Source organism: Heterocephalus glaber, unplaced genomic scaffold (assembly GCF_053883595.1).
Source record: "Heterocephalus glaber isolate CG9 unplaced genomic scaffold, H.glaber_assembly_v1.0 deba00001481, whole genome shotgun sequence".
Taxonomy (NCBI): domain Eukaryota; kingdom Metazoa; phylum Chordata; class Mammalia; order Rodentia; family Bathyergidae; genus Heterocephalus; species Heterocephalus glaber.
Genome location: NW_028258317.1, coordinates 53,107,408 through 53,128,395, shown reverse-complemented (window position 1 = coordinate 53,128,395; position 20,988 = coordinate 53,107,408). Strand labels below are relative to the sequence as shown.

The 20,988-nt window shown below is 36.9% G+C and overlaps 1 protein-coding gene across 8 annotated transcripts in view; it reads right to left on the bottom strand.

Moving 5' to 3' along the window:
- Smc5 (structural maintenance of chromosomes 5) overlaps window positions 1-20,988 on the bottom strand; it is a 105,947-nt gene that overhangs the window by 3,034 nt on the left and 81,925 nt on the right. For 6 of the 8 annotated variants that reach the window (XM_004838450.3, XM_087184092.1, XM_021252722.2 and 3 more), the window contains 7 exons: window positions 6,111-6,236; window positions 3,701-3,745; window positions 3,192-3,287; window positions 2,647-2,751; window positions 2,298-2,417; window positions 821-1,000; window positions 647-742 (listed from right to left, as the gene is read on the bottom strand). In XM_004838450.3, coding sequence (XP_004838507.2) covers window positions 647-742; window positions 821-1,000; window positions 2,298-2,417; window positions 2,647-2,751; window positions 3,192-3,287; window positions 3,701-3,745; window positions 6,111-6,236 — 768 coding nt within the window. Of the gene's footprint in view, window positions 1-646; window positions 743-820; window positions 1,001-2,297; window positions 2,418-2,646; window positions 2,752-3,191; window positions 3,288-3,696; window positions 3,773-6,110; window positions 6,237-20,988 lie in introns of all 8 variants that reach the window. The other 2 variants (XM_087184095.1, XM_021252721.2) reach the window with 2 other exon arrangements.

Sequence of the window (20,988 nt, the reverse complement as noted above, 5' to 3'; positions counted from 1 at the left end):
AAACTCAGCTGGAAGAAATCTGATTACATTAATAAACAGTATATCCCCTTTATAATACTTCTTCAGCAGTAGATATAACAAAAGAAAATGCCCTATTGCAATGGTGTAGATCAGTGGTGGTGAACCTATGGCACACATGCTAAAAGGTTTGCCATCACTGATCTAGATTATGGAAAATTCTCTGTAAAGATAAATGTGTTATTATCAACATTAATCTGTATGTAAAAGATGTTGAGATACTTTCTATTTCTTCTGGGTCAAGGTATAAGAAGTGATAAAGAGGGCTGGGGATTTAGCTCAGTGGTTTCGTCGCCTGCTGTGCAAGCGCAAGGACCCAAGTTCAATCCCCAGTACCAAAAAAAGAAAAAAAGAAGTGATAAAGAGTAATGCATGCCAAGCAGGGAGGAAATCTTGGTTCTAGAACATGATATACCTCCTACATTTCTTCTTCAAATAATGAGATTTCCAATTAAGTATGTCACTGGAACTTGTCCCTTATAGAAATGTAAGTATTACTGTAATCTTTTTAGCTTCTTTTTTGGGGGTGTTCCAGCTCATATTTAGATACTGGGCCAAAATCTACTTTACAATTAAGCCACAAAGGACTTCTGAGTATATGAGCACTGTGAGGTTATCTACTACTTACCTTGGGTGTAATAAAGAAGTATTGAGATGTGTTTTCTTTACAGGCAGTGTTTACAACCATTTCAAATACTCTCCGTTCATTAATTGGGTCCATTCCCTACCATGACAATAATAATGATTACATTTGTATTTACTGCAGGACACAGTAAGATCCATTAAAGAATAATGACTGTACCTGATTAATTTCATCAACTACTCTAAATGGACATCTATTAAGCTCTTGAAGTGCCATCAAGTACAGCATGGTGGAAACACTTCTTTCACCCCCACTTTGATGATGAGGAGTCAATTCATGCAGTTGAGTACTACTGCGAAATTTGACTCTAATTCGAATTCCGTATTTATCATAGTCTTCCTATAAAAGATTTAAAAATTTGAAAGATTAGTTTTCCTTGCTAATTTAATTCTTTCATTTGAAAATAGACTGAACACATCAATTATAAGAGTAAAGAACTTAAAATTCTGTAATACCAATTTAAAAGTAAAACAACGAAATATTAAAGTTACTATCTAAAAACTTTAAGAGCCTCCAAAGATCTATTATTTAAACAAAGGAATGATTCAGATTAAAAATGACTTTTTCTCTACTCAATGCCATTCTTTCAATTTTATCAGGCATTCCCAAGAATATTTAAAAATTAGTAAGTGAGGAGAATTTTCATGAAGAGGCACCATCTATTTTAATCCCAAAGTGCTAGATTTTAAAACTGTAAATGAAAATAACTAAAATACAATGGAGTGACATGCCGTTTTCTACTAGAGAAGCAGCTGTGTATGCTACTGCAGAGGGCTACACAGCACTCCCCATTCCTTCAGCTGGCTAAGAAGAAAATTAGCAGGAATTTTTGTATTATGCCATATCAATACATATTGTATATTTATATACACTTGGGCCAGGAATTTAGCTTAGTGGTTCTGGCGCCTGCCTTGCAAGTGCAAGGTCCCGAGTTTGATCCCCAGTACCATTAAAAAAAAAAACCTGACTATATATACTATGCCATCACCCAAAAAAGCCATACACACAATACTTTGTAAAAAGAAATTTGACACATTATAGATGATCAATAAATACTGTTATAATGAGTACATTCAGAATTCTATGTATTTTGCGAAAATTGAGTCTGCTCCAAGGTTTATTTACTGTTCTTATCCATGTATTTATCATTTCTAGGTCACTCTGGCTCAGATTTACCCTAAAAATGAGATCTGGTCTGGGTAGGTCATGGAGGCACGGCCTTGAGTACTACATCTGGTCCCTACACCCTTTCTCTTTGGCACTGTTTTCTGGCTCTGCTTCCTTGCTGCCATGAATGAAGCAGCCTGCTTCATCATACCCTTCTGCCATGATGTTTCTGCCTTGCAGCCAACAGACATGGCCTAAATCCTCTGAAACTGAACCGAAACCTCTCCCCCTTTTAAATTATGGGTATTGGTTATTGTGTTCTGTTAGGGAAGCTGACTAAAATATTCAGACTGGATATAACTAGAGCTAGTATCAGTCACTTGTCTCAAACATCACCATTCCGGGGGTGAAGGGAGAGTGGTGCAACCCTAATGGAATCTCCTAGGTGTTTTTTTTCCTTTCTTTGGATAATTTTTCAGTACGTAATTAGTATTACTCGCCAAGAAATATATTCTAAATGCAATTTTACCTCGTTTTCTGTATGGAGATCAACTTCACCAGCACACTGCATGGAACTAAAAAAATTGCTGAATTTTTCATTAATTTTTTCTACTAGCTCTTTTAAGGGATTTAGCCATCGTTCTTTTACCTAAAAATAAAGGCAATATAAAAATAATCCTTTAAAATATTGTTAAAATGCACTTAAATTATTAAATCCTGATACAAAACTTTACATAAGATAAATGTTTTATCAATTATCTATTTGGTCTTAAGAACACATTTTTTTCTCTTTTAGAAGTGTTTCATTCCATTTTGTATTACTCTACATGTCCATACGGTAAGCATATGATAAAAAAAGACAAAAATTTGAGAATTACCTGTGAAATATTTTCTCTATATTGGTCTAGTTCAACTTTCTTTCCCTTTAGTTCCTCAGTTAATTGTACTATTTCTTCTTCTCTTTTTGTGTATTCCTGAACCACCTGGCAAGAAAAAAAATATTTCATTAAATCTGTCAAGGGATAAAATTATATAAAAAATTTGCATCAATTAAAATATATCTGAAAATGCCAATTGTGTCACAGTTTGTATACAATTAATTTATGTTCTTATTAAATACTGAAAATGCCTTTTAATCCTGAAAAAATAGGTATTGCGTATTTCAAGTTAATCCAACTACTCTTTTTTATAAAGAAAAGGCACAGAACAGTGTGTTCCTTAGGAAGAATCTATTTAAAATTCTAATAGATTCAGAATCTGGCATTTAAAGCACATTGTTCCTGCTGTCTAGCTTATTATTACCAAGAGCTCTAGTACAGAGTGGGAGGCAAGGACTGGAGGGAACTTGTGTGTGTGTGTATGTGTGTGTGTGTAGGATAGAAGTGGCAGCAGCTGCAGAATGGGAGTAGAGAAAGAGGCATACTGTAGGATTCAGTCCTGTGAAGCAGGAAGCTCTTGATCTTTCTTCAGTTAATAAAGCATCAATTTCATCCAATGTGTTTGGAAGATCTTGAAAAGCCTAAAGAAAAAAAAAATCTATCATTAGACATTCTATAGTGAAAACAGTTTCAATCAAATAGCTAAAGAAAAATTATCTGCTAAATATCTACTGTCAATCAATAGCATGCTAGCACACAAGGACTCAAAGGAATTATAAACACAGTCTTTTGCTTCAAAGAGCTTATATGTTAAAAGAAAACAAAATGTATACATTGGATAACACCTTAAGGCAATGTAATGGTGTTGAGTATTAAAATAAGCACTACATATCAGATAGGCTACGGAACACAGAGAAAGAAAATATCAGTTCATGCTGCAGGAGATTTAAGAGAAATCAAAGGTCCAGAATTCATTTCTGGGCCTTAAAGCAATGGGCTAGAGAAAAGCAAGTCAGAGGAGAGAGTGAAGCTTGGAAAAAAGAGCACTGCATACCATGGGGGGTGAGGAGTTGTGTCCATTTGGAATGGTGGGTACTTGCTGAATTGGTAGAATGGGTCCAGAATATGTGGGGCATTGAAAGAGAGCAAGAAGTTAGAACTTTATACTATACTTATGAAGAACTTCAAAAGCATCCTAAGAATCCAATTATTTTGACAGGATTTTACCATCAGACTATCTTCTGAATCCATCCCATCAAGAAAAAATAGAACAGATACTTTTCTATAAGGGGAGGCAAGAGGTACACTGTTTTGCCTAGCACAACCTGCAAAGTCCATATAATAAAAGGTACAAAATGAATCTTGAAGACCTAAAAATGATTCTAACACACTGTATTAATCTAATGTCTTAATCTCCTATCTTTTAAAACAATCTTTACAATGTAATCCAATTTCTGTAGACCTTTAGATATTTGTTATGTACATCTGTTGAATTTCTAACTTTCCACTGAGCTTTGAGCTTATGTGCCTGGCAAGTACTAAGTAAGTACTCGACATCCTCACCTGACTCTAACAGATATCTTCAAATCAGGGCGGGGAAACAGACACTTTATTTCATTCACCTGACCCACCACTTTAAGCAAACCTGTTTCAATCTCCTCCATTGAAGTAAATAGCATCACTACTCAGAGGAAAAAATTAGAAGTTCTATCTTTTATCCTTCATCTCAAATCCATAAACTTTTCTGGCTTTTTATTAAAAGATACTTAAATCAATCAACCTCTCTCTGTGCTCTGCTACCACGTTAATCCATGCCACCATCACCTCTTCCCTGTTCGAAATCAATATAATCCTCTAAATGGTCTCCCTGCTACCATTCTTGAATCTCTATTCTCCACAGGGAAGGTAGAGTTCTCTTTCATAAACTAGACATAATAACATCACTTTTTGTTTAAAATCCTCCAATGGATTCCATCTCAAAAATACAATCCAAACTTCTTGTATGGTCTACAAGATCATCTCTGCATTATAATTTTTAGCCCTACTAAGATTCCTTCTATCGGGCCAAATATACTACCATTTCAGGGGCTTTATATGAACTGTTTTCTCTGCCTGGAATATTTTCCCTTCACATCCTCAACTGACTGATTTCTTCTCTTCATTCAAGACTTATCTAAAATACTATCTTCTCAAAGGTGTTACCACTAACCAGCTTCCCATCTTTCTCATTCTAATCCCTTAGCTTGTTTCATTTTTGTTCATAACATCTCTTGCTATCTGACAATATCTATTTGCTTTTTGTGTTTCTGTCTGTCCCCATCCTCCAGATAGGAATATAAAGAAGCATGTCTGTTTTGTTCAATATGTGTCAGATAGCAGGTAATCCATATATATTTAAAAGAATGTATTATCTTCTGATTTTGCTTCATTTAAAGAGTATGACTTATCAAGAATATATCATGTTATTTCTTAAAATAATTACTATAGCTATTACATTAGTATTTACTTTATAAAAACAATGTATTTTGGAGAAGTCCTAAGTATATAGAATAAGCCCTTTGATTAGTTTTATAAATTTCTAATGAATTACTAATATGTAGCCAGTTAAATCCATCCTCTGTGGTTTCTGTGTCTGATAATAATAAAACCTTTGAGGATTTTGCAATTATAATCCAAATGAGTTTTTCTCAGTATTGTTTTTATGTTTAGTGGACATTACATTACTTATTGAAATAGATAAAGTTCAAATTAAGATTCCAAAAAGTCTTACAAATACTAGCTATTTAAAAACTCATTTTCTAACTTGATTTTGACATTATTTTGAATAGGTATATAGGAAAGGTAACATCCCACCTGTTAAAGCCTAGTTATATGGGGTATACAACTAATGGGGGAATGTAGACAAAAGGGCAGCATCTCCTAATTTTACTGATTGATGTCAGCCTACGAAATACAATAGAAGTAATGAGTAGCTTTTTCTTCCTTTCTTTAGGGACAGATGTTAACTTATAGATTCAGCTCCCAATGAACCCAACTTAAACACCCTGATTTCGAGAAAAACATTTTTTCTTTGCGCCTTTGTTTTTTCTAAATATCACCCCTATTAATGTTCCTAATATGTATCAATTACTCATACAATGCTTCTATGAAATACTATATTCCACATCTCCCAACTAAAGGGGTTTAGAGGGAAAAGGCTACTCTTATCGTAAGAATGAATATTATGGTACCAGTAACTTTTAAATGTAATTCCTATGTCTTCAGAATTTTAGTACTAAGGAGTAAGACTGGTGTCACATTTGAGTAGAAAAAAGTGAAATTACTTTATATACATATTCAGTTTAAAAATAGGGGGAAAATCCCCTATTTTTATTAACACAGATGTTTCTCATAAGGCCTAAATTACTCTAGGCTTAAAAATAATGTGTTTGGCAACTGTGGCATTATACATTTTTTATACTTACTGTCTGATATTCTTGAGGAACAGTCTGCTGTGCACTCAGGTTACATACTTGCCTAGCTCTCTTCATAAGTTCCTTGCACTTCTGCAATAATCGTTGCCTATTGTCATCCAACTCAATAAAATGTTGCTATTACAAGACAAAATATTTTGAAAATTTGAATGTTACTGTTAAATCAGAAGGCTGTTTTATTAAACCACCACATATCAATAAATTACTGCATGTTAATTATGATCTAACCCAATCATTTCAGCCATATCTCAAATCAAGACTGCTTTTAATGAAAAGGTTAAATTTCAATTTAAAACTTTAAATTGTATCAGCACACTAATAACTTGGAATTTCTCTAATATGCAGGAACTCTGAAATTTAAATTTAATTGCCTTTTTCTGAAAGTTTAATTTAGTTATATTAGGTATTAATCATACTCTAATGAAATTTGAAAAACACAATACTCAGGCTTCGTATCAGAAAACTCAGCACTCAGATGTGAACCTTTATATTGTGGTTGCTAGTTTTCCAAGTGTGTTTTATATGTAGTTATCATCTTTTCATGGACCTATTCATTCCTTCATGCAGCAATTACTGAGAACCTATAATGTGCCAGTATTATACTCTGCATTAAGCACAGAAAGGTGAATATGAAAAAATATACACAGAATCATTATGGTAAACAGAAACAGGTACTATTTTCTGAATGTTTATGTGTTAGCTCCTGGCTAGGTGCTTCACATATATTATACCTTTTATTTCTCCCAACAGTGTACCAGTAACAATATCTCCATTTCACATGCTTGGGAAAAAAAAAAAAGACTGAAAAGTACTAAGCAATCTGCGCAAGCTCACACATTTATTTAGAGGCTATCATGATACACATCCATGTCTGCTTGGAGTACACATGTTTTTTTACATTAGAACATAAGGGTTACAAAGCAGGTAGACCGTACAGAGAAAGTAAATGGGAGAAGGGGACTTAGCAAAATCAGAGTGGTCATAGAGTCTATGACCACAGAACAGTTTTAAAGAAGAAATACTGAAGAAACAGTAGCAGAAGGGAGTGATTATGAATGGAAGGGTATGGAAGCCTCAAAGACAGGTTTATTTAAGGAACAAGTAATTTAGTATGGTTAAAAAAGATGATTTCCTCCCCCTACACCCTAACACTGGCGACAGAATTCAGGGTCTTCACAGTGAGCTACATCCGCAGTCCTTAGTTTTTAAGACAAGATCTTGCCAAGTTGCTACATTGCCCAGGCTGGACTCAAACTTGCAGTCTTCCTGTCTCACTCCCCAAGAATGTTGGGATTATAGGTAAGTACCACTATGCCCAGCCAATGGAGAAGAATTCGGGGGGGGGAGGGGTACCAGGGACCAAACTTGGGACCTTGCATTTGCAAAGCAGGTGGCGGAACCACTGAGCTAAATCCCCAGCCCTGGAGAAGAATTTTTAAGGATGTAAAAGATCAGAGTTGGCAAGGTGGGCAAGGGCCAGACTACAAAAATTTCATGAGATGAGGAGGGAATCTAATCTACTGGATGTATTCTGCAGACCAACTATTATTACAACTACTATCCCATATGCTAATTTATTTCATCACCAATATAGTCTTTTGAAATGTGTTATCTCTCTTTTTAGATGTGGCTGACAGTTATTAAGAATCTTGCCCAAGGTTATGGAACTAGCAGTGAACAGGTTTCTAAGAAAAAAAAATAGGTCTATCTTATTCTTTCCACTAAACTTCAAACTAGTCTGCACAAAAAGTGCCTTATGGTAGGGAGTTGATGCACTAGCCACACCCCAGATCTATTTGAGTAATATCTCTGAGGATGGGGCTTGGGCATTTGTATTATTAACAAGGTCTCTGGATGATTTTTATGCATACAACTTTAAGAGCAAATTCATTAAACCAAGACAACAGGAAAGGTAAAGGACATATACTAGACTAAAACTACAAGCAAGCTTTTGTATTAATCATTTAGTACTATGGTTTCCTTTAATGAATTCCTCAGTCCCTGACACAAATAAAAGAAAATCTTAAGTTGTTATCTGCAGATGCTAACTTTGGACTATATAATCTTGTTTTCTTCTGAACATGTAAAAATACAGAGGTAATATCCATGTTCAGGAGATATGTAGTCTACCTTTTGTTTATGAATGGACACAGTATTTCATAGAGTGAATATACCTCAATTTATTTAACCACTCCCTTATTAATTGACATTTAAGTTGTTTCTAATTTTTCACTGTTATAGGCAATGCTGCATTGAAGATCCTTTTGGACATGAGTACAATTTTTTTACAACAGTCTCATACAATTGGAACTGCTGGCTCAAGGGGCATGTACATTATAACTTCTGATAACTATTGTCACACTGCCCTCCAAAAAAGCCTTATAAGTGTACCATCTCATCCCAGTATATGAGAGCTTATTTTCCCCATTTTAATCATTAGTCTTAGAAGCCAGAATTCCCTTTTCTGTGATCCTCTTATTTTAAGCAAAATCTTTTACAAATCTTTGGCTAGTCTGTTGGAGTTCATTACAATTAAAAATGCTACTTTTGCTTTAATTTAAATAATCAGATTATTCTTCACTGTAATTGATCCCTTATTCCCTGAAATACTAAATTTTTAATTGTTTACTTTTAAATAGGTTCTTTTCTCTTAGAATTATTTTGTTCTTAGCTGGAGACCTATAGTGAAAGGATGACATGAAAGCTGAAAGACTTCAAAACTAGGCAAACATTCTTTTTGTCAAGATTTTATATCCAGCTCTGACCGATTTAAAAATTTTAAGTTCATTTTTAATATAGGTTTTTAAATTTTCCATAACAATTAATAAGTAGTTGTCATTTTGTTTCTGAGACAGCCTTTAAGATGTGCATGGCCTCTGACCCAGAATCCTATTCAAGGAATTTATCCCAACCACGTAAGTGTTCATAAAAATGTGTATTTACAAATACACACTGTTCATGAAAGTGAAAAAATGGGGAACTACCTAAATGTCTATGAAGAGATCAGATTAATACAGCCTTATGATGGCATATTACATAGTCATTTATAGCAATGTTAGAATACTTTATGAAGCCAGGCGTGGTGGCACATGCCTGTAATCCCAGCATTCAAGAGGCTGAGGCAGGAGGACTGCTGCGATACTCGCAGGCAACCTGGGCTACGTAGTAAGTTCAAGGCCAGCCTGAAATGCATAGTGAGACCCTGCCTTAAAAAAAACAAAACAAAAGGATACTTTACGACTAGAAAAAATATTTATAAGTCACAATGATTATTTTAATCCCATTTTCTAACCCCCCCAAATAAAGGATATACCAAAATTTAATAGTAGGTATATCTGGTGATGAGTCTAAAATATTTTTTTCTTTGTATAGTAACTAAGTCCACAAGGGAGACATAATCAGGACAAATTTTTTAAAAATTTCTCTTATCAAATTATCTTAATTTTTATTTTATATAAGGTAAAATGCAAAGGCAAAGTTCAATGAACTGGTTCTCGACATGTGGCAGGTGGAAATATTTGAGCACTGATGAAAGTGAAGGGTCTGACAATGAAAAGTCACCTGCAGGTACAGAAGAGGAAGAAAAAGAAAGAAGCCATCTTAGTAGATGATGAACCATGCAAAAAAAGTGGCCTTCCAAACCATCCCAAACTAGCACATACCTGCTCTAAATGAACAGTATTCATATTACAGGTATGCTGTGGTTGCTTGGATCATCATTTCAATTTTCAAATGTTACTGGGCTTGTATCTGCAAAGAAACTTCTATTTCTTTTTTTCTTAAATAATAACACAATTTGAAGATCAAGGATCAGGATCTTGCTTTCATTCTACCTGGTATATATATTGATACTTTCTCTACTTAATAGGGATTTACCCTTTATCTCCTCACAAATGAGTGAGTTTATTTAAGTATTTCTATTCTCGCCAGGCAGAATGGCATATGCCTATAATCCTTGTTACGTGGGATGGGAGGCTGAGTCAGGAGAATAACAAGTCGGAGGCCAGCCTGTACAACTTAGCAAGACCTTGTCTGAAAGTAAAAAAAGGCTGGAGATGTAACTCAGTGATACAACATCCCTAGGTTCAATTCCCAGTACTGTTAGAAAAAGAAAACAAAACAACTCTTTTTCTTCGTTCTCCTTTAAGTTATATTTCTGAAGTGCCACCCTTAAGTAAGTTAGCTCTGAAGGCCTTACTACTTTCCTATAAAAAACATAAATCAAATAGTAACCTAGTAGGACTTTAACTTTTTAGAAATGGGTAGTTGTAAAAAATTTTTTGGAAAGTAAATTATTGACTAGATACACTTAGAATAGTAAGAGATTTATATGGCGTTTTCTTATCCAAGAGTAACCTCTTTAAAGGTGGCCTACATTAGAAGAACCAGTTCCTAATCTATATATATTATGTGCAGTCTACTCACTCTTATTGTATCTAATTCTATGCAACTTTGATATTCTCTTGAATAGATGTGAATTTAAAGACAAGCTCCAACTATTAAGCAGAAAGAAATGAAGAGACTATCTTTCTGTATGCATAGAATGTGTGGAGCAGAAATGTTGTAAGATCCTCTAAAGTTTTAAACATTCAAAAGTGCTAGTCCTCCGAGCTCCTTTTTCCTAGAAAGAAGTGTGATGTGATGGGAAAAGCACAGGGCCAGAGAGACATAGTTTCAGATCCTGCTTCCACCACTTACCAAGTACTCTCTTTCCCCATCTTGATGCCTTCACTGTAAAGTTGGATTGGTACCATATATATGTTTTTTGGGGTTTTTTTTTTTGTACCAGGGATTGAACTTGGGTCTTTGTGCTTGCGAGAGCCAGGCATCGGTGGAACCACTGAACTAAATCCCCGCCCCCTTTTTTGGTACTGGGGATCGAACTCGGAACCTTGCGCTTGTGAGGCAGGCATTGGTGAAACCACTGAGCTAAATCCTGGGCCCTGTATGTTTCTGTTGGGTATTTTTAACAACTTAGGTAAAGTTCCTTGGTAGAGCTCCTGATATCTATTATGTGCTGGGTTAGAAGTTAATTCTGATCTACTTCTCCCTAAGGGCCACTGTACCCAGTCAAATGTAAAACAAGGGACAGCTGGATAGAAACTAAACATTCCTAATGGCTTTTCCTGGACTTGCTAAAATGAAACATTAGGACATTACAGCAAAAAAAGTATCACTGAGTTGTTTATTGAAGCTTCAGACTTTTAAGGATAAAACCTCATTTAATGGTTTCCTTTTGCTTGGTGTCATATTTCTAACAAAATCTTTATGAAAACATTCTTTCCATAAGTACATGGTTGTGACTTATCTCTATCTTTTCATACAACACCTGTTTTTTAAGTCACAAATTTGCTAACTTTGGGGGGGGTGGGAAAAAAGGAATAATATATAAGAATGCTAGTCATACTGATAAAAAGGCTTTCTGTACATTTCTGCTTAGATTCTAGCTTCTCTAGTTAATAGAGAATAGAAAAATATTCTGTTTAAGACATAAGAGGTCAAAAGAACAAAATTTACAAAATATCTCCTAACTAACATCTCAGAAAAGATTGTATCTTACAAGAAACAAGTTATGGATTATTTTTTCTTTGAAAAGCAAATTTTTTTTCTAGACAGGGTCTTGTTATGCGGCTCAGGCTGGCCTTCAATTTGCAGTCTTCTGGACTCAACCTCCCAGAGTGCTGGGATTAGAGGGATGTGCCACTATATCTCGCTCAGAAATTCTTTTTTGAAAAAGTTTGTCATGGAAGTTATACAGAAATACGTTGACATTAAAGAGGGGGAAAAAAGCTTTTCTAAGAAGGCCCTCTTGTGGAAGAAGTAAGAATTAGTCATAGAATTTGTCATAAAAGTAACTGTTCATTAAACTAAGTGTCAAACAAAATAAAAGCCTATTTGTATGAATAGAATTAAGTTCTTTGGGGATTTAGCTCAGTGGTTCTGCCACCTGCTTCACAAGCACAAGGACCTGAGTTCGATCCCTGGTACGAAAAAAGAAGAAGAAGAATTAAGTTCTAGGTAGTATGAACTTTTACTAAAACATGAGCTTTAAATTAACATATTGCTTCCTCAATTTTCTTTTACTACAAAATAAGCATCTAATTTCATTCTAATTTAACTGATTTCAAATTAAAATAACTTAAGTTTTAGTTACCAGAATACATATTTTAAAATATGAAAGCACTTAATCATTTTTTAAATGCCAACTTGAAAATTTAATGTCAAATTTGAAATTTAGAAAACAGTGGTCCTTAATTGACTTTTTAATACACAAATCTAAAATTTCAAGCAATCTAATTGTAAAAAATTATTGAAATATTGACAGCTTGAGCATGCCTAATCTGAAAACCTGAAATCCAAAATCTGGAACTTTCTGAGCACTGAATGACACCAAAAAAAGGAAAATTCCAGACTTCACCTCATAAGTCAAAACAAAAATGTACTAGACACACTGGATAAAATTACCCTTAGGCTGTGTATGAGGTGTATGTAAAACATAAATAAATTTTGTATTTAGACTTGGATCCCATCCCATACAGAGCTCATTATACATCACCAAATATTCCAAAATCTTTTGCCACTAGGCATTTTGCATTTTGTAGAATTTTAAAATAAATAATTATATAGCTTATAATCTTATTTTGGTCTGGCCTCTTTCATTAAGCACAACTGAGATTCATTCATGTTGTATCAATACCTCATTTCTTTTTTTGGCAGAGTAATATTCCATTGTGTGGATATACCATAATTTGTTTAGCCACTCAAATGTTGCTAAGCACTTGGTTCTAGTTTTTTACCTTTTACAAAAGAAAGCCTTACATATTCATTTTCCAGTTTTTTGTAGACATATGCTTTCATTTCTCTGTGTAAAGCCTAGAGTAGAATGGCTAGATTGCATGGCAGGTGTATGTTTTGCATTTTAAAAACTCACAAATAATTTTTCCAAAGTGACTATACACTTGAAATTCCTACCAGAAATGTAGAAAAGTTCCAGTTCTATCCAACTCTCTCCCTGTAGTTTGGTATGGTCAATATTCTTACATTTTAGGCATTCTATTGGTACTATAGGAGTAGCCCATGTGACTTTGAAGTTGGGCGTCTTTTCATGAGCTTATCTGCTATCTGTATACTTTCTTCAGTATGTTAAAATCTTTGGCCCACTTTTTGACCAGGTTGTTGGTCTCTGCATTGTAAAAGTTTTTTAAAGTTACCATCAGGGGTCAGCAAACTTTTTTTTATAAAGGTCAGTACATAAATATTTTAAGCTTTGAAGGTTATATACAGTTTCTGAAAATATCTTTTAAAAATTCTCTGAAAAATGCAAAAACTATTCTTAGCTCACAGGGACATTATAAAAATAAGACTTTCAGCTGACACTGGGCCCACAAGCTTAGGCCCCTTGGTCTAGATACAAGTTCTTTGTTGGGTATGTTTTACACATACGTGTATTCTTGCAATTTGTAGCTAATCTTTTCTTAAGTGTTTACTAAAAAGCATCAGTTTTTAAATTTTGATGAAATACAATGACTTTTTCTAAAAATTTGTGCATTCTGTATTCTATTTAGGAAATCTTTGCCCCATCCAAGGTCATAAAAACTTTCCCTTATGTTTATTCAAAGTTTTGTAGCTTTAGATCTCAACATTTAAGTCTGTGACCTATTTGTACGTAGTATGAGGTAAGGGACAGGCTTAATTTTTTACACATGACTCAATTGTTAGAAAGATTATTCCTTTAATATGAAAAAATGAAAAAATGGAAACAAAGTCTTTGTAAATAGGGAGGGATGGAGGTGTTGAAGGGAGGGCAGGGGAATGGGGAAAAAGTAAGAACCAAGATAGATTATATAAAGGTGCAAATTTCCAATGATGAATGTCATTATAATGTATACCTAAAATGTACCAATAAAATTAATTAAAAAAAAAGGAAAGATTATTCTTTTTCCATTGAATTGCCTGGGCATTTCTACCAAAGACAATTGACTCTATGTATCCAAATGTACTAGATTCTCTCTAATAAAAGGTTAGATTTAGGGCAAAGGGAAAGTGGGAGGGGTCGGGAAAAGTAAAGAAGGGAATGGAATTAATATGAGAAAATGAAAAAAAGGAAACAAAGTCTTTGTAAATAGGGAGGGGCAGAGGGGTTGAAGGGAGGGCAGGGGAATGGGGAAAAAAATAACCAAGATAGAGTAAAGATGCAAATTTCCCAATGATGAATGTCATGATATTGTATACCTAAAATGTACCAATAAAATTAACAATATTAAAAAAAAGATTAGATCTAAAAATGTCCCCCAAAAATCTCACACTTGGAAGTGGAGACTAGTCAGAAGAGGACATTGGGCAAATTGTAACAGCAGTGAGTGGTACATGCATGACTCTCCTATCAGGCATATTGTTATCACCCAACAGGACTGCCCTATGCCACCTGATGAGACAGTCATGTATGTGCTACCAGTGATTCAGAGCTGCTTGGTGGCAAGACACACAAATTATGGCTCTGTGTGAATATGTTACCTGCTGGAGGAAATTTCAAGCCAGCCCAATGTTCAGGCTATGGCTTTGGTACTGCTGGCTGCTTTTAGCCAGAACTACATTAAATCCTAGACTTATGAATATTTGAGTTACAAACTTTCACAGGTGTACCATATAAGATTCACTTTGATGGCTTACAAACAAATCTGATTTATAAACAATTCTCCTGGAATTGAACTTGTTCATAAGTCAGGGACTTACTGTACAGTGAGAATCAGGAGCAAATGGCAGAGCTGAATAATTTGAAAAGTTTGTAGTTTCACCAAAAATGAAGCATGAGCAAACAATAGCATGGTTGCTGAGAAGATCAGCATTAAAAAGAAACCAATTACTGTGTACAGGAACTAGAGGAAAGATGCCTTGAGGACACCTCAGGAATCAGCAAGACTCCACCTATAATAGGGACAAGTGCACAAAACTTCTTACTGAGGAAACACACAGACAGTGAATGGAGTGTGCCCATGTAGGTGACATGTAGGCTGCAACCAGCAAGGCCATAGGGGTGAGGCTGCCTAAGCCCTTTTGGAGTTCATGTCTCACAACTTGCCCCAGCTGCTGGACATAAAACTACAGAATTTAATGTTTGCTATGTTGGGTTTGGAGTTAGATTTGGATCCATTCCTTTTTATTCCTCTATTCCTTTTTTGGAATGAAAATGATTATTCTCTGCCACTGTTATGGTGGAAGTGTTTTAACTTTCTTTTTGATTTTTACAGGGGCTCACAGCTATCAGTTTGTCTTGAGTCTCAGAGGAGACTTTGGTATTTCAGTAATATTGTAACTGTTAAGACTCTGGCAGCTCTTAGAGATGGACTAAATGTATTTTGCATATTGGGACAGGCCTTTTCAGGGCCAGGGGCTAAATGCTATAGATTCAATCTAAAATATCCCCTAAAAGTCTCACATTCAGAGAGTAAGAAGTTCCGTGTTCCTGGAATCTCCAATCTCCTAGGAGCTCTACTGCACTTTTTGCTTCACTCGTGCAGTTTTATGCTTTCTCATGGGCTCCTAGCCAGGACAACATTATTCATTTTTGCCTGGCCTCCCAGGCCTTCTGAAATCTAGGTGGAAGCCTCTGCAATCCCTAACTCTTGCATTCTACATGCCTGAGAAAGCACTATGTGGATGCACCAAGGTCAGCCATGAGCTTGAGTAGTAGCTGGGCTCCCTAAGACCATGAACTCCTCTCCTTTGCCTTTCCCTGCTGCTGTACTACACTTCCTTGGAGCCAGCTGATATGGACTGAAACTTCAGACTGTGAGCCAACGTAAACCTCTCCTCCTTTAAATTGTGGGTGTTGGTATTGTGTCTCAGTGACCAGAAAGTAACCAAGACACACTGACACATGCATACCCATGTTTACAAAAGCACAACACATAACAGATAAATCTTGGAAGTAGTCTATTTGTCATTAACAGATGAATGAATAAAAATAATGTGCTATTTGTTCACAATGCAGTACTACTCTGCCATCAAGGATAAATGAGTCACTTGTAGAAAAATGGATATGCTTTGAGACCATACTGTTAAAATGAAATGAGACATACAAGCTTAAATATGTCATGGTTTCTTTTATATGAGAAACCCAAAATAAAAACAAAGAGCAAAATAAAAATAGGAAACAGGAAGCTAGATCTTTTACAAAAGGGAAGGGCACCAAGAGATGGAAGGAGTGGGTGAGTGTAGGTGTGATAGTTAACTGTTGTGTCAACTTGAGTAAGAAACTTCCAACTGATTGGCTTAGCAGTTTTGTGGGTGACTGTATGGATTTACTGAAGATGGAAGACTCAACCTGAGTATGAGTAGCACCAAACAATAAGCTTGTGGCCTGAATGGAATAAAAAAAGGGAAAGAAGGAAGGCTTGCTTGTTTCTTTGGAGGGGCTCCAGTCTTTGCCTTTGCCTTGAATGTCTGTTTCTTGGCTTTCAGTGCAGACCCTTCAGCCTTACATTACAGTTCAAACCTTTTGCTTTCCTGATACAGACACACGGGATTCTACAGTGAGCTCCAAGGTTTTGGGTTTTACTTGAAATCTACAGATCTCCAGTGCACAGACAGCCCTCTTGCACTTTTCTATACCTGACTCTGCAGGTAGCCACTGTAAGCCTACCTTATAAATCTATGTATCTTTATTTACATTTATCTATCTATATCTTATATTAAATCTGTTTCTCTAGTGAGCACTGACTGATACAGATTATGGTACCAGAAATAGCTCTAGAGAAACAGAATTGAAAAGATGAAATTCCTGGAGTTGGCTAATTTGATAAGATGCCCACAGATGCCATGGTCTCTCCTGATAATGTGCAGAGTACTGATAGTCTATGGTGCTGTTTAAAGTAAAATACACAGCCAGGAGTGACTATGCACCCCTGTAATCCCAGCACTTGGGAGGCTGAGGCAGGAGGATTGCCATGAGTTCAAGGCCAGCCTGGGCTCCATAGTGAGTTCAAGAACAGCCTGGACTACATGGTGAGACCCTGTCTTCAAAGTTAAAAAAAAAAAGAAAGAAAGACAAAGAAGTAATACACAGTGGAGATCCATTTGATTATCCTAATTTAGCACTTGTGAGATCCAAGGATTTTAGTGACTCCATACATGACAGTTTTAAATATTTTTGGCAGAGTGGGAAATAAAATGGTGGTGGCCGGTTGCTTTTAACATCTCTGGACAAACTAGTAAAGGAAAATGATAAGTTTAAAACATTCATACAACTTCTGAAGTCTTCTGTGCAGACAAATTAATGAAGGAAAATAAGGAGCTCAAAGATTCAAATTCCCAGCTCCATACACATGTAAAGAATCTCAAAGTTTCGAAGTACACATTGAAAGAACCTTCTCTTCTTTAGCTACAGGGCTGAGATTGCAGAAGCCCAAACACAGGCCTTCATAATTCATTTGGCTGAAATACAGCACAGGTTTAATGCTCAGCCTTACATGGTATCTGAAGTAATGGTGAGGGTACTGACTGAAAAAGAGTGGGATCCCATAAATTGGGATGGAGATGTTTGGGATTCTGAATTTAATGTTATAGCTTGTAGAATTTTTTAAAAATGATGTTAATAGTTTATTTGGCTGGTTGGCAGAAGTATGGGTCAAAAGATGGCAAACATAGTCCCTCAACCAGTCCCAAGATTTGAAGCAGTTTACAGACCCAGAACTCTTTGGATAAAGGAGGGGTGGCTGGGTGCTCTTGAGGAAAGACCCAGGTGCTCTAACAAAAATTTATATGGTCAATCTTTCTCCCATTCTTCCCTAAAGAGACCTAAGGCCTTTTACCAGGGTGACTATACAATGGGGGAAGGAAAATGATCAGACATTTTAGGGACTACCAGACCTTGGTTCTGAACTAACACTGCTTCCAAGGGATCCACATCATTGCTGCCCTCCAGTAATAGCAGGGGCCTTTGGAGGTCAAGTTATCAATGGAGTTTTAGCAAAGGTTCAACTCACAGTGGATCCAGTAGGTGCCCAAATCCACCCCATAGTTATTTCCCGTGTTTTAGAACATATAAATAGGGATAGACATATTTAGTACTTGGCAGAATCCTCATATTGGTTCCCTAACCTGTAGTGTGAGGGCTATAATGGTTGGAAAGGGCAAATGGAAAAACCAAAAATAATATTGTATCCCTGGAAGGATTGCAGAGATTAGTGCCACTATTAAAGACGTGAAAGACATAGGGATGGTGGTTCCCACCACAACTCCATTAATTCTATTTGGTCTGTGTAGAAGATGGATGGGTCTTAGAGAATGACCATGGATTACCGTAAACTTAATCAAGTGGTGACTCCAATTGCAGCTGCTGTATCAGATGTGGTTTCCTAGCTTGAGCAAATTAACACATCTCCTGGTACTTGGTATGCAGCTAATGGTTTGGCAAATGTCTTCTGCTCCTTAACCTATCCATAGGGCCTCAGAAATAATTTACTTTCAGCTCACATGGCCGGTGATACACCTTCACTGTCCATCAGCAGGGCTGTATTAACTCTTCAGCCCCGTCACAATTTAGTTCACAGGGCTCTTTCTCTGTCTCACTTTTTTCTGCTGCTGGGACAAAATAACCAATACCCACAAGTTAAAGGAGGACACATTTATTTTACCTGTTTGTAGATGTTTCAGTCCAAACTAAGCTGGCTCCAAGGCAGGGTGGTATGACAGGCAGGAAGCAGTAGCAATGAGCCATCTGGACTTTTATCCCATCAAGGCTACAAGACTACTACATGCTAATACCCACACCCAGGATGGAGCTTCCCATTATCCACACCCAGAACTATGCTAAAGCAATCAGCAGACTAATTTAGTTATCACACGCCCTTAACCCATATTTATACACTCTAGATGCAGCTGGGGGGGGGCACCTATGAGCACATGAAGTTTTTGGGGGGGGCGCAACTAGATACAAGCCATAACACTCTCCCACAAGGTATCACATTGGCCCATTATATTGGTATTGTGCTGATCAAACCAGGTGAGCAGGAGGTAGTAACCACTCTGGATTTACTTGTAAAACACTTATGAGCCAGAGGATGGGAAATAAATCCAACTAAAATTCAAGGTCCTTTTATGTACGTGAAATTTCTAGGAATCCAGTGGTGTGCGGCATGCAGAGATATTACTTCTAAGGTGAAAGACAAGTTGTTGCAACTGGCTCCCACTACAACCAAAAAAGGCACAAAGCCTAGTGGGCCTAATTTGAATTTTGGAGGCAACACATTGCTCACTTAGGTGTTTTACTCCAGCCCATTTACCAAGAAGATTCAAAAGGCTCAGATAGCTCCTAGTTTTGAGTGGACCCCAGAATAAAAGAAGGCTCTACAACAGATCCACGCTGCTGTGCAGGCTGCTCTGTCACTGGGGCCATATGATTCAGCAAATCTAATGCCATATGATTCAGCAAATCCAATGTACCTTAAGTGTCAGTGGCAGGGAGGGGTGCTGTTGGGAGTCTCTGGCAGGCACCCATAGATGAATCACAGCAGAGATCTTTAGGATTTTGAAGCAAGACTCTGCCATCATCTGTAGAAAATTACTCTCCCTTAGAAAAACTCCTAGGCCAGGCATGGTGACACAAATCCCAGCATTTGGGAGGCTGAAGCAGGAGAACTATTGTGAGTTCGAGACCAGCCTGGGCTACATAGTGAATTCAAGGGCAGCCTGAATGGTACAGCCAGATCCTGTCTAAAAAACAAACAAAACAAAACAAAACAGGGCTGGGGATTTACCTCAGTGGCACTATGGCTGCCTCGCAAGTGCAAGGTCCTGAGTTTGATCCCTAGTACCAAAAAAACAGCTCCTAACCTGCTACTGGGCCTTAGTGGAAACTGAATGCTTGACCACAGGATACCTGGTTACTGTGCGACTAGAGCTGCCCGTCATGCGCTGGGTATTCTCTGATCCACCAAGTCATAAAGTTGTATGTGCACTGAAACAGTCCATCATTAAATGAAAGTGGTATATATGTGATTGAGCCAGAGGAGGTCCAGAGGGCACAAGTAAGTTACATGAAGAAGTTTCCCAGATGCTCATGGCTCCTACTCCTGCTATATTGCCTTCTGTCTCCCAGCATGCACCTGTGGCCTCATGGGGTGCAATGTATGATCAGTTGTCACAGGAAGAGAAGGCTAGGGCCTTCTTTACAGATGGTTCTACATGTTATACAGGCACTACCTGCAAGTGGACAGCTGCCAACATTACAACTTCTTGGGCCAGGAATTTAGCTCAGTGGTGCCCCACCTGCCTGGCGAGCACAAGGTCCTGAGTTTGATTCCCAGTGCGTGTGTGTGTGTGTGTGTGTGTGTGTGTGTGTGTGTGTGTGTGTGTGAGATATCACAGCTTCTTCCCAAGACATTTCTCAAGGACACTGAAGGGATTCCTTCATAGTGGGCAAAACTTTGGGAAACGTGCCTGGTAGTTCATTTTGTCTGGAAGAAAAAAAAGTCCAGATGTACAACTATATACTGATTCATGGGTTATAGCTAAAGGTCTGGCTGGATAGTCAGGAACTTGGAGAGAACATGACTGGAAAATTGGTGACAAAAGTATTTAGGGAAGAGGTATGTAGCCAGACCTCTCCCTAAGGGCAAAGGATGCAAAGATATTTGTATCCCATATAAACACTCACCAAAAAGTGACCTCAGCAGAAGACTTTAATAATCAGTGGACAGGATGACCCATTCTGCACATAGTGGTCAACCTCTCTCTTCAGGCACACACCCCCAACACTACCCAATGGGCTCATGAACAGAGTGATCATGGCAGCAAGGACAGAGGTTATATATGGACTCAGCAACATGGACTCCCATTCACCAAGGCTGATCTGGCTACATCCACTGAT